At 38.7% G+C, this 12,452-nt stretch overlaps 1 protein-coding gene across 1 annotated transcript in view; it reads right to left on the reverse strand.

Annotated features, from left to right (window-relative positions):
• DLGAP5 (DLG associated protein 5) overlaps nt 1-12,452 on the reverse strand; it is a 38,078-nt gene that overhangs the window by 4,185 nt on the left and 21,441 nt on the right. Inside the window, exons 13-16 of the mRNA XM_046008967.1 lie at nt 11,204-11,296; nt 7,981-8,200; nt 3,893-4,085; nt 562-619 (exon numbers count right to left, since the gene is read on the reverse strand). Of these exons, the coding sequence (XP_045864923.1) occupies nt 562-619; nt 3,893-4,085; nt 7,981-8,200; nt 11,204-11,296 (564 nt within the window). The remainder of the gene's footprint in view (nt 1-561; nt 620-3,892; nt 4,086-7,980; nt 8,201-11,203; nt 11,297-12,452) is intronic.

Genomic DNA, 12,452 nt, shown 5'->3' on the forward strand with positions numbered 1-12,452 from the left:
AAAGAGGTTTCTACATTTAATTACCAAAAATTAGAAAAAATAAAAAAAGGTCTTGTTGCTATTAAAAATAAAAACAGTAGAGCAGTCTGAACACAGGCTAAAGAACACTGTAAGTCCTACTATCTTCCTTCTTGAACAATTAATTCAAAGAATATTATGACAATGGTATGACTGAAGGAAGCTTCTCAGCAAGTGTCTACGATTTTCCAGTTTTGTGACTGGTAAACATTTTTTTGTGAAGGGCAAGATGCAAAATATTTTAGGCTTTGTAAACCACAGAATCTCTGCCACAACTACTCAACTCTACCATTGTATTGCAAAAGCAGCCAGATAGAATATGTAAGTATGGCTGTGTTAGAATAAAATCTTATTAAAAAAAAAAATCTTGATGTGAGTTAACACAAAATGGGACTATACTTTCAAACGAGACAAAGGCCTTTAAAACAAGATGTATCATTTGAATGACTGGTTTAGATTTCTGATGGAAATTCTGGGAGTTGCTTATGGAGTTACTATATATAATGACATAAACTGCGATCTATATACTGAATTGGGACTTACACAATTTACTTCAATTAAATCTTGTAATCCAGGACGCTGAGCTTCTTCTATGCTATTCCTAAAAAAGAAAAAAAAAGCAGATAATCAGATAATTAAACATACTGCTATCTTTTTTACTTATGTTTTGATATTATCCTTTCTGGGTCAAAGATGGAGCCTGGTCCAAAGAAGTTAGTTTGGGACTGCAGCTCCAGCGGGATGGCCACACAGACTGGATGCACTCCTCCCCAGAAAGCTCACAGCCTGTCAGCATGCTGCTCAGTCCACCGGCAGTCTTTTGAATCTCACCAAATCCAGAGCTACATACATACTAGGGAAAGGCTAGAATAAAGCCAACTCCTGGGGATCAAAGCAACAAGTCAGTTATTGTGTAGCTGGAGTTGACTACATTTACTTGTTAGTTAGAGCTTAATATATTCCAATCTCCAAGTTTGTAATTTGTATTTCATTAAAAATACCTGGGGTATTATGCTGAGCCAAATAAGTCAATCAGAGAAGACAATTATCATATGATCTCCCTGATATGAGGAATTTGAGAGGCAGAGTGGGGGGTTTGGGGGTAGGGAAGGAAAAAATGAAACAAGATGGGATCGGGAGGGAGACAAACCATAAGACTTAATCTCACAAAACAAATTGAGGGTTGCTAGGGGGAAGGAGGTATGGAGATGGTGGTTGCATTATGGTCATTGGGGAGGGTATGTGCTATGGTGAGTGCTGTGAAATGTGTAAGCCTGATGATTCACACACCTGTACCCCTGGGACAAATAATACATTATATGTTAATAAAAATAATTAAGAAAATACCTGTCTCAACCTCTTGAAAGTCATTTTTTTTTTTTTTTTTAATATGCTATTTTTCTAGTTTTCAACTCCACTTTGCCTTCACTGCACAAAGTTGTTTGTGTGTAAGGTGCTCTTTCAGGACTACTTTTGGGAATCAAGTAAAAAAAAATTTAAAGAATACTTGTAATATATTTTTTTTAAGATTTTATTTATTTATTTGACAGCATGAGAGAGCGAGAGAGGGAATACAAGCAGGGGGAGTGGGAGAGGGAGAAGCAGGCTTCCTGCTGAGTAGGGAGCCTGATGTGGGGCTCATCCCAGGACCCTGGGATCATAACCTGAGCTAAAGGTAGACGCTTAACTGACTGAGCCACCAGATACCCCTGTAATATCTTTTAAATACAATTATGGGGGGGCGCCTGGGTGGCTCAGTGGGTTAAAGTCTCTGCCTTCAGCTCAGGTCATGGTCTCAAAGTCCTTGGATCAAGCCCCGCATCAGAATCTGCTCAGCAGGGAGCCTGCTTCCCTTCCTCTCTCTCTCTCTCTCTCTGCCTGCCTCTCTGCCTGCTTGTGATCTTTGTCAAATAAATAAATAAAATCTTAAAAAAAAAATACAATTATGGGTCTTCTTAGCACAAGATAATAAACTAGAGGATATATATAAAGTAAAGGAACTTGCATTTAAGAAATGACAATAAATTGGTATTTTATGATCCACAGATTTCTAGAAAATCCAAAATATTTAATTCCAACAAAATATATACCTTATATAAATATATAATATATATATTTATTATATGTATAATATATATAACATAATTTTATTTATCTATAAATATATAAATAAATAAGTATACCTTGGTTCATATTAAAATATTAAAATTTGTTCCATAAAATATTTAAGAGCGGAAACTTTCATTTATTTCCTCTATTTCAATTCATAAGGTGTTCTTTTATTTTCTTGACAACCTTCTTTGCTATAATGACTGAGTATTCAATGCTATCCCATCTGCAGATTAATAATAAAACCATTAGGGGCGCCTGGGTGGCTCAGTGGGTTAAAGCCTCTGCTTTTGGCTCAGGTCATGATCTCAGGGTCCTGGGATCGAGCCCCAAGTCGGGCTCTCTGCTCAGCAGGGACCCTGCTTCCTCCTCTCTCTCTGCCTGCTTCTCTGCCTACTTGTGATCTCTGTCTGTCAAATAAATAAATAAAATCTTAAAAAAAAATAAGGCATCTTTAAAAAAATAATAATAATAACAATAATAAAACCAATAGCTCTCTCTTGGTTCCAGACTACAATTTTATTTTCTCCTTACCTTAAAGTATCTTTTTCCTAACAGATTTCTGGTACATTTATGGTCCTTGAACAAGGACTATATAGATCATTGTGATGTGTTTGTGCAGAGGTCATACTCTGCAGCAAAAAGAATAGAGGCAGCCTCCAGTTTGACCAATTATAAGCTGTATGTGGGTAAGTTACTAACTTTTCATATCTTTTCACTTGAAAAATGGGGATCTAGTATCTCACAGGGTTGGTTCCCCTCCCCCCAACAAGGTTGTTTTGCAGATGAAATGAGATAATAATGCCAATAACCTAGAACCGTGTCTAGTGTATAATTCTTCGGTACACATGAGCTCTCCCTTACTTATGTGAGATAGCAAACTCAAGGCACTTTCAGTAGAGGCTGGTACAAAAAGGCCTATCTCTCAAGGACCCTGCAGGGAAGTCCTGGGACTGGTGTTTCATAAATGATGAAGCTGAAGCTAAGGGAGTTAATTAAACTCCCAAAGTTTCACAATTCATATGCCACAGAACCGGTTTTGAGCTCAGAGCTGCCAAGCACCAGAGCTGTACTGTGTTTAGCACCAAACAACACTGCTTCTTTTCTTCTTAGTTCTGCAGAATTTACTCTGCATGCTTAAATATAACCAATAATCGATCTGAAATTGTAAGCCTTAGTTCCCTCACTTAGACAATAGAAGCATTTCTTACACGTTACAGAGTCATTGTGAAATCTAATTAAAAACATAGATCTTGCATATTTTACCAGGCTAACAATCTAAATTGATATTTAATGTCAGCATCTGTTATACTTTTTTTTTTTAATTTTTGTTTATTTATTTGACAGACAGAGATCACAAGTAGGCAGAGAGGCAGGCAGAGAGAGAGGGGGAAGCAGGCTCCTTGCTGAGCAGAGAGCCTGATGTGGGGCTCGATCCCAGGACCCTGAGATCATGACCTGAGCAGAAGGCAGAGGCTTTAACCCATTGAGCTACCCAGGCGCCCCTGTTATACTTTTTTTTAAAGACTTATTTACTTATTTTTAGAGAGAGAGTACGCGCACGCGCACATGTGCATGCGTGTGAGTGCTGGGGGATGGGCAGAGAGAATCGGCAAGCAGACTCCCTACTGAGCGCAGCGCTCAATCCCACCACCCCAGGGATCATGACCCAGACCTAAACCAAGAGCTGGGCAGTTAGCCAACTGAGCCACCCAGGCACCACAGCATCTGTTATACTCTTAACAATAACACATGAAAGAAATACCTGTTTTTAGGAATAGTTGAAAGCAAAGTCTCCTCATCGACATGCTCATTTTTGGTACCTCGAGGATCAGGATTCTGTGGTGACATAGTTTGTCTTAGATGATCCATCTCAGCCCTGCACTCAGTCACACCTTTGCTGACAGACTTAGGTGTCCTATGTCTTTGAGAAAGACGTTCAGAAGAGATAGAAAGTCCTAGAAGATGAGAGAAATCATCTCAATATCAAAAAGTCATTTTTCATTATACCAAAGAAGACAGTGCAAGTTCTTCCTATTACCCTACCAACTAGCCTCTTCCATAATGTTTTTTAAAGACAAATGCCTGGGACTTTCAGTTAAAGATAGTATTGAACACATACATTAGATTCTGTTTCCTCTTGACATCCCACTACTAGAAGCAGTAACAGAGATCATCTTAAAAGGCAGAATGTTACAAGGACAAAGAATGCCTCCCCTTTTATTACTCAGGAGCTTTTTATTTTTAAAAAAGATTTTATTTATTTATTTGAGAGACAGAGAGAGGGAGAGCGAGTGTGTGCTCACTAGTGGGGGTGGGGTGGGGCAGAGGGAGAAGCAGACAACTGCACATGGGGCTCAATCCCAGGACCCTGAGATTATGACCTGAGCTGAAGACAGACACTTAACTGATTGAACCACAAGGGAGATCTTACTCTGTTTTTTAAATTTGAAACACAATTTCAAGGACAAAGGGAACTAAAAAAAGAAACAATAACCAGAAAATTTTGGAAGTTGTAATGTTAGATGAGTGAGTGGGATATTATTTAGTAGACCCAAGAAAAGAAATTCCAAGCCACTAGTCACCAGTCAGGAAAGAGGAGAAATGACCCAATTTATACCACGGCATCCCTCAAAAGAATTGGTGGTCTCAAGTACATCTGGAAGCAGAGATGAAAAGCAAGCTAAAAACAGAAGATTGGTTCAAAGTCCAGTTTAAAGAAAGAACAAATGGAGCCCTTTCCTCATTCTGCACAGATAGGCAACTGTCATCATGCTCCCACACCCTCACCGCCCAAACCAGAAGACTAGAGAGGTTTACTTCCTGAAAAAGTGAAAGAAAAAGTATCTGGTTTAGGGGATACCAGGTAAGGTTAGGAGATTGGTACCATATGGAAAAAAGGGGATCACAAACAAACAGTTCAGATGCTTAGATTTTTCCCTCCCACCTGGCTCCTGAAAGGCAGACAGCCAGAATAATACCCTCTAGGCAGTAGACTGGAAGAATCTTTTCTGGGGAACCCGACTAGCCCATGAAAAAAGAATTAAACATAGTGATGTATAGATTCCTAGCACAATGGCTCAGCTAAATTACCCCACAGTAAAGCCCCGATTACCCACGTGCTACTGGACAGAGACCTATTCTTAATCATAAGCAGCCAATGAATGATCACCAGACTCCCAAGGAAATCCTCCAGTCCAAGAGATGGAAACAAAACCAAACAAATGAAAGTTTCTTGGAACAAATACTGACTGTACAGGGGAAAGAAAAACATAAAAGCTATCATTAACATCCTCAGAAAGGTAAGACAGTGCACTTAACAAACAAGTACTGAATGTTATAAAATGGGACATTCCAAGAATGAGAAAGAGGTCTTGGGAATTTAAACCATGAGAGCAAAACCAAAAACCGAAAACAACCATGAGAGCCAACATGAAAGCTGAGGAAATAAGGAAGTAAAAAACAAGTACAGGAAAAATTATAAAAATAGTCTATTTACCAGAAAAAAGATAAAATAGATGTTTCTAAAAAGAATGATCAGAGAGGAACAAGGAAAGTAAATTCAAGGAACAATTCACGCACACACACACAAACACACACAAAAGAACACAAAAAACACACTACACAATTCGAGAAAAAAAAAATCTACACAGTCGAACAACTCAAGACTCTGACAAAACCCTAAGAACTAAAAGTGGTTGGGACGCCTGGGTGGCTCAGTCAGTTAAGTGTCTGCCTTCACAGCTCAGGTCATGATCCCAACATCCTGGGATTGAGCCCCATATCCGGCTCCCTGCTTAGCAGGACGTCTGCTTCTCCCTCTGTCTGTCCCTCCCTGCTGCTTGTGCTCTCACACTTGCTCTCTCTCTGACAAATAAATAAAATCTTTTAAAAAAAAAAAAAAGAAAGAAAAAAGAAAACAAAAGAGAACTAACAGTGGCTGCCTCTAGGGAGTGACAAATGGGGTGAGGGGGGCTTCCTTCGGGGACTTTTGCTTTATAACAAACCTCATACAAACCATGTGCTCTGTAATGAGAACTTAGTTTTAACAAGATAGATTTCGGCCATAAACCTCAATCTCCCCAGTCGTAAATGCCAAGTCGGGTACATGAAATAACAGTGATGAGTTCCTTGGGAAGTTAGTGGCAGGGAGCCGTGTTACTAGTAGGAGGCAATTCCTGGGTTTGTTGCAAGTGCAGCTGCTTAGAGTAAAGAATCCAAATGAAACCACACCAGGTGTGATAGCTAAACTGACAGGAAGGTTATATATAATATACCTGAGGTGATAAATTTCCATTTTAATATAAATATTTGATAGCAGCTCAAGTTTATGTTCAGAAAATTTCCCCGTGGATACCGTTAGAAGGGAAAAAAATATCCCTTCAGCTGATGGTATCCGAAGAGGGCTTGGCCCCTTTTCTCCTTGAAAACAAACATCTAGCACTTAAAGCACTGATAGAAGTGTCTACCAAAACTTATGGAAGAGATTACTTCAGCTCTGACCTCTTATCACGTGGCTTTTAAATAATTTCCGTCTACATATATAAATTCAACCTAATAAAGACAGCCTATGAAAAATAGCTACTAAAAAATCATAAAGAAAAATCATAAGATCAGTTAGAAATCAGTTAGAAAATCATAAGAAGGAAGGTTTCCTGAAGTATTAAAAGCTGGTTTCACTCTGGAAAACAGCATGGAAGTTCCTCAAAAAGTTGAAAATAGAGCTACCGTACGACCCAGCAATTGCACTATTGGGTATTTACCCTAAAGATACAAAGGTAGTGATTCGAAGGGGCATGTGCACCCAAATGTTTATAGCAGCAATGTCCGCAACAGCCAAACTATGGAAAGAGCCTAGATGTCCATCCACAGATGAATGGATGAAGGAGATGTGGTGTATATATACAATGGAATACTATGCAGCCATCAAAAGAAATGAAATCTTGCCATTTGTGACGACGTGGATGGAACTAGAGGGTATTATGCTTAGCGAAATAAGTCAGTCGGAAAAAGACAACTATCATATGATCTTCCTGATATGAGGAAGTGGAGATGCAACGTGAGGGGTTTGGTGGGTAGGAAAAGAATAAATGAAACAAGATGGGATCGGGAGGGAGACAAACCATAAGAGACTCTTAATGTCACAAAACAAACTGAGGGTTGCCGGGGGGAGGTGGGTAGGGAGAGGGTGGTGGGGTTATGGACATTGGGGAGGGGATGTGCTATGGTTAGTGCTGTGAAGTGTGTAAACCTGGCGATTCACAGACCTGTACCCCTGGGGATAAAAATACATTATATGTTTATAAAAAAATTAAAAAATTTAAAAAAAAAGAGCTGGTTTCACTTGAATATTTTTAAAGTAGGAATTAGTACATTCACTGTTTCATAAAATCTGAGAAATTTTAAATACAAATGGAAACTAAACCAAACTTCCATTTTCCATAAGTTTCATTTTAAAGCACAGCTAAAGAAGGGTGAGGGTTTGATGCCTGAGATGCTTATAGCTTAAATTCTAACCCAACTGATTAACCTGAAGAAAATCACCTGACTTCTCATGCTTCCATCATGTCCCTTACCTCTTGGGATCCTGTGACCTACACAGGACCATGGGGTTAAGCAGTAATAACAGATGTGAAATCGCTTAGAAAATATAAGAGCCATTTTAGAAGACACAGCACATTTTATCTAATCATACACATCCAAACACGCCTTGCATGTGTGAATGACATGTAGTCTATTTTCCAGACTCAAAGAGACTCGGTGTGCCTTCATATGAAAACTATTTTCGACCTCTTACCTAAGCTCCCATCCACCCAAGTATTTCTCTCAACGAGTCTTAGCAGAAGAACTAACCTGAGAAGGATTTAACAGGACTTTCGATTCTGAAAAATCCAGCATCAAACACTATTTTATCAACTTCCTTTGGCATTACAGAGGACGCTGCCTCCACAGGGTCTTTCTGCTTTATCCTCTCTCTCATCGCATTTTTTATGGCAGCGAGGCGATTTCTAGCTGCAATTCTTCCACCATCGTCCTGTTTGGGCTTACTTGCTACCCCTGAGACAACTTTCTTCTGCAAAGAGAAATTATGTATTAAAGCTACTCGTTATCATCTTATAAGAAAAACAATTAAAACATACATAAAATATTAAACACAGTCATCATATGCTAAGCAGATTCCTTGTATGTGCTAACAATGCCAGAGACAAAAGGTAAAGGACAAAGCCACTGCCCTTGAGGAGTTCACAGCTTAAGGAAGGGCTAGATATAGATACTAAGAATAATAAATGTCAAGATACCGACAAAATCAGACGGCTATAAGAGAACACAAGGCTATCACCTAAGTCAATCCTCAGAGTCATCAAGAAAGGCTGACAGAAGTAGCCTCTGAGCTGGAATCACGGTGAGCCAGGCTACAAGATGGAATGAGGAAAGGACTGGGCACAGAGAACAGCATGGCTGCAAAGCCAGAAGCGAAAGAAAGTGCAGAGGAGGTAAAGTGGAAGGAGGTAAGCAACAGGTAGATTATAAAATCCCTTGCAGGTAACCATTTCAAGGAGCTACATTTACACAGAGGACATAGGAATAGAGCTAATCAATGATTTTTAATGAATAGAGTAACATCATCAGCTTTGTGATTCAGAAAGGCCATTCTGTCCATGGCCCAGAGAAGGGACTGGAGGGTTACAAACCAGTTAGGAAGGAGACTACTGTACTGATAATGAGAAAAGATGACAGTAGTAAGATTAAGGAGGAAAAATGGAAAAACACGAATGGCTTCAGGAGATATCTAAGAGGGCAAACTGAGAGGACTTGGCAATCTATTGGATGTGTGTGCGGTAGAGATGATGAAACAGAGAAAGGACTAAAGAAGATAGCCGGGTTTCTACCTTGGACATCTAGTGAGATGCCAATACTATTCTCTAAGACAGAGAAACAATGATGTGTGTGCAGATGACTTTAGTTTGGAACATACTGATTTTAAGGTACATGGAGTCGGGCTATATAGAGCTAGAGCTTAGCACTAAGTGTGGTTTAAAATACAGATTTGGGGGGCGCCTGGGTGGCTCAGTGGGTTAAAGCCTCTGCCTTCAGCTCAGGTCATGATCTCAGGGTCCTGCGATCGAGCCCCGCATCGGGCTCTCTGCTCAGCAGGGACCCTGCTTCCTCCAATCTCTCTGCCTGCCTCTCTGCCTACTTGTGATCTCTGTCTGTCAAATAAATAAATAAAATCTTAAAAAAAAATAAAATAAAATACAGATTTGGGATTCATCACAGGATGGGTAAGACTGTACAGGGAGAATGTGGAAGAAAAAAAATAGAGTTGAGGTAGGAATATGGATATCACAAACATGTAAGGGATAAATGGAAAACCAAACTGCAAACATGACTGAAGAATGGGCACAGAGGCAGGAGGAGAATCAGAATATAATCTCAAGAAGGAGGGAATCAACCACATTTAATCCTGCAGGGGGTTGGATTTTAAATGTAAGTATCTAATAATTCAGTGACTAGAGAGCCAATACCCTTGGTGATAACTGTTCTAGAGGCAGAGAGAGAGGTGAAGCTGAATTGCAGTGAGTTGGAGAGAGAAGTGAGAACCAACATAGTAGCAACAGAGTATAGACAGCTTTTTCTAGAAGATTGTCTGTGATTAGGAGTTGGGAATATCACAAGATGTTTTTTTCTTTAATGGAAATAAAGATAAATTCTAATCCAACTAATTTAGACCCTTAAACATGTCTAAAAACTGATGGGAAAGGAGAAAACAAGGCTAAATGATGAAATGAGAGATCAATGAAGAAGAGGTCAGAGGGAAGGGTATCAAAGTGTAGGTAATAGTTTTAGTTTATTTGTCCCATAATCTTAACAGCAGCCTGTGGAATAAAGCAAGAGGAGACAGAGACACCTGGTGATGAGGGACAGAATTACAAGGCTCTGACTGAATGTCATACTGACACAGACATTATCTGCAGCACTGTTGACATTCATGTTTCCAGCACCAGGTACTCAATAAGAAATACCCACAGTGGCTTCAAAATATTCCAGTTTTCTTCCCTGTTTCACAGATATGAAATCCATTCGTTTAATTTAGTCGCCTGTCAAGAGACTTCATTAGTAAAATGACACTGTAATAGGTTCTTTTAATATTCTACCACCTTAAACTCCTACGATAGGATTTAAAACAGATCTTATTTGGATTACATAATAATACCCAATTTAGAAACCTGATTCTAAACCAAAGGTCTTCTAGAATATAAAGAAAAACTGGCAACACGCAAAGTGGGTTGAGAAGCATCCATCTGCCCAAGAACATTTGAGTTCAAAACATTACTAGAAACAAAGAGACAAGAATGGAAATGTATCATGTTAACAAAGCAAATGTTACAGAAAATAAGAAAATTTACAAGATAAAGCGTAGGGAAGAAGATAGAAGTTCTAAAGAGCCATTTGTTCCTCTCCGCTATTTAAGAATTCTTTCATTTTGAAATAGATCACTCAAAAGACTACATAAAAGAGTGGTGGCACAGCCTACTGACTAAGAAACAGATTCTGGAACGAGAAAGTCTGGCCCTGAAACCCAGCTCCACCTTTGGCAAGTAATTTCGGGTTGTCAGGTTCCTCAGCTGTAAAATGGGGAACAGAACCCACTTTACAGGATCATTGTGATGATTAAATGAGTTTACACAAGTAAAATACACGGAACAGTACTTGGCGCAGACTACACATTATATGAATTATGTAGTACTACTATTATAATTACAACAAAATGGAGACGCACAGTTTGCAGTATAAAACAAACATGCAGATACCCACTGTTGGGTAACTTAGAAGCCCACTAGGTGTCCCAGTTCAATTACGGCCCCTCCCACCCTCCAGAAATAACACTAAACTTAGTGTTGACCATTTCCTTATTCTTTCTTCAAAGGCAATCAGGACATTGTAATTAATACATGGAACTTTATTTGAAAAAGATAAAAAATCTGAAGCTAAATGTTTTTAAAGCTTAAAAATAAAAATTTGTTAAAGTAGAAGAGTCTGGATGAGAAATTTGGATCTAAAACCACAAACTTACCCGAACAACTTTTTTGCTTATATTATTATTGTTCTGCCATCCAGATTCCTCAAGTTTGGTCAAATTGTTGAATTTTTGGTTTACATCTTCTATCTGTTAATAAATAAAGTACAAGTTTATCAGATTAAAGCTAACCACTGAAGCTTCAAAAAAAATTGAGAATGGACTTGGACTGGTGGCATATAATTTAAACTAAGTCATTCTCAATTTAGTATTCAAATCAAGAATTTTTTTTTTTTTTTTTTTAGGATTTTATTTATTCAATAGAGAGAGAGAACACAAGCAGGGGGAGTGGCAGGCAGAGGGAGAAGCAGGCTCCTGATGTGAGACTGATGCAAGACTCGATCCCAGGACCCTGGGATCATGACATGAGTCACTTAACCTACTGGGCCACCCAGGTGTCCCCCTAAAAAAGAATTCTTATGGTAAATTGCTGTTATTTTTGGTTTTACAAGCTTCCAATATCTACATAAAAAGGGTCAAATATGAAGAACCCTCCTAATTTATTTTTGACCATTAAATGCAGGAGATATTTTATGTTTTGTTTCCTAAATTATAAAAGGTGAACACAGAACACAATATTTCTTCTTCTTCTTCTTTTTTTTTAAATTTTTAAACACAATGTCTTTTGCAAATACTTTCTCTCAGTCTGTGGCTTGCCTTCTCATTCTCTTGACACAATGTCATTTTAAAAGATTCAAGCAACATATCCACTAGCAGAATGAGGATGTATACCCTAATCCTCCTGGTATGATCCTTATCTCTTCTAGTTATCTGAAGTGCCTTCTGTGTGTCACTTTAGGGAAGATCAGAACAAGCCTTCCCACATTCCAGTCAGGGCTTACATTAACCTCCATTGGGTCTAAAACACATAGCTCCGAGAGAGGTCACTGTGCAGACATAAACAAGATAGGGGGCCAAAGATGGCGTCAGTGATGTCAGTGTATGATCCTTATCCATCTGGTATTTCCAATCGCCTCCAAAGAGGTCACCACCGTCAACAGTTTAGCAAACATGCCCATATTCCCCTACTACGCATAAATACACATATGTATTCTCAGTTTCTCTCTTGAAAAAATGTAAGTTCCAAAAAGACTCAGGATTACACTTATGATCAACTGATGTTCAACGAATGTGTCAATTACTTCAATGAGGAAACGATAGTTTTTTCAACAACTGTGCTGGGGAAATTGAATATCCACAGAAAAAAGATGAATTTAGATTTTTACCTATATCATACACAAAAATG

The sequence above is a fragment of the Meles meles genome, chromosome 6, assembly GCF_922984935.1.
Source record: "Meles meles chromosome 6, mMelMel3.1 paternal haplotype, whole genome shotgun sequence".
Classification (NCBI taxonomy): Eukaryota; Metazoa; Chordata; class Mammalia; order Carnivora; family Mustelidae; genus Meles; species Meles meles.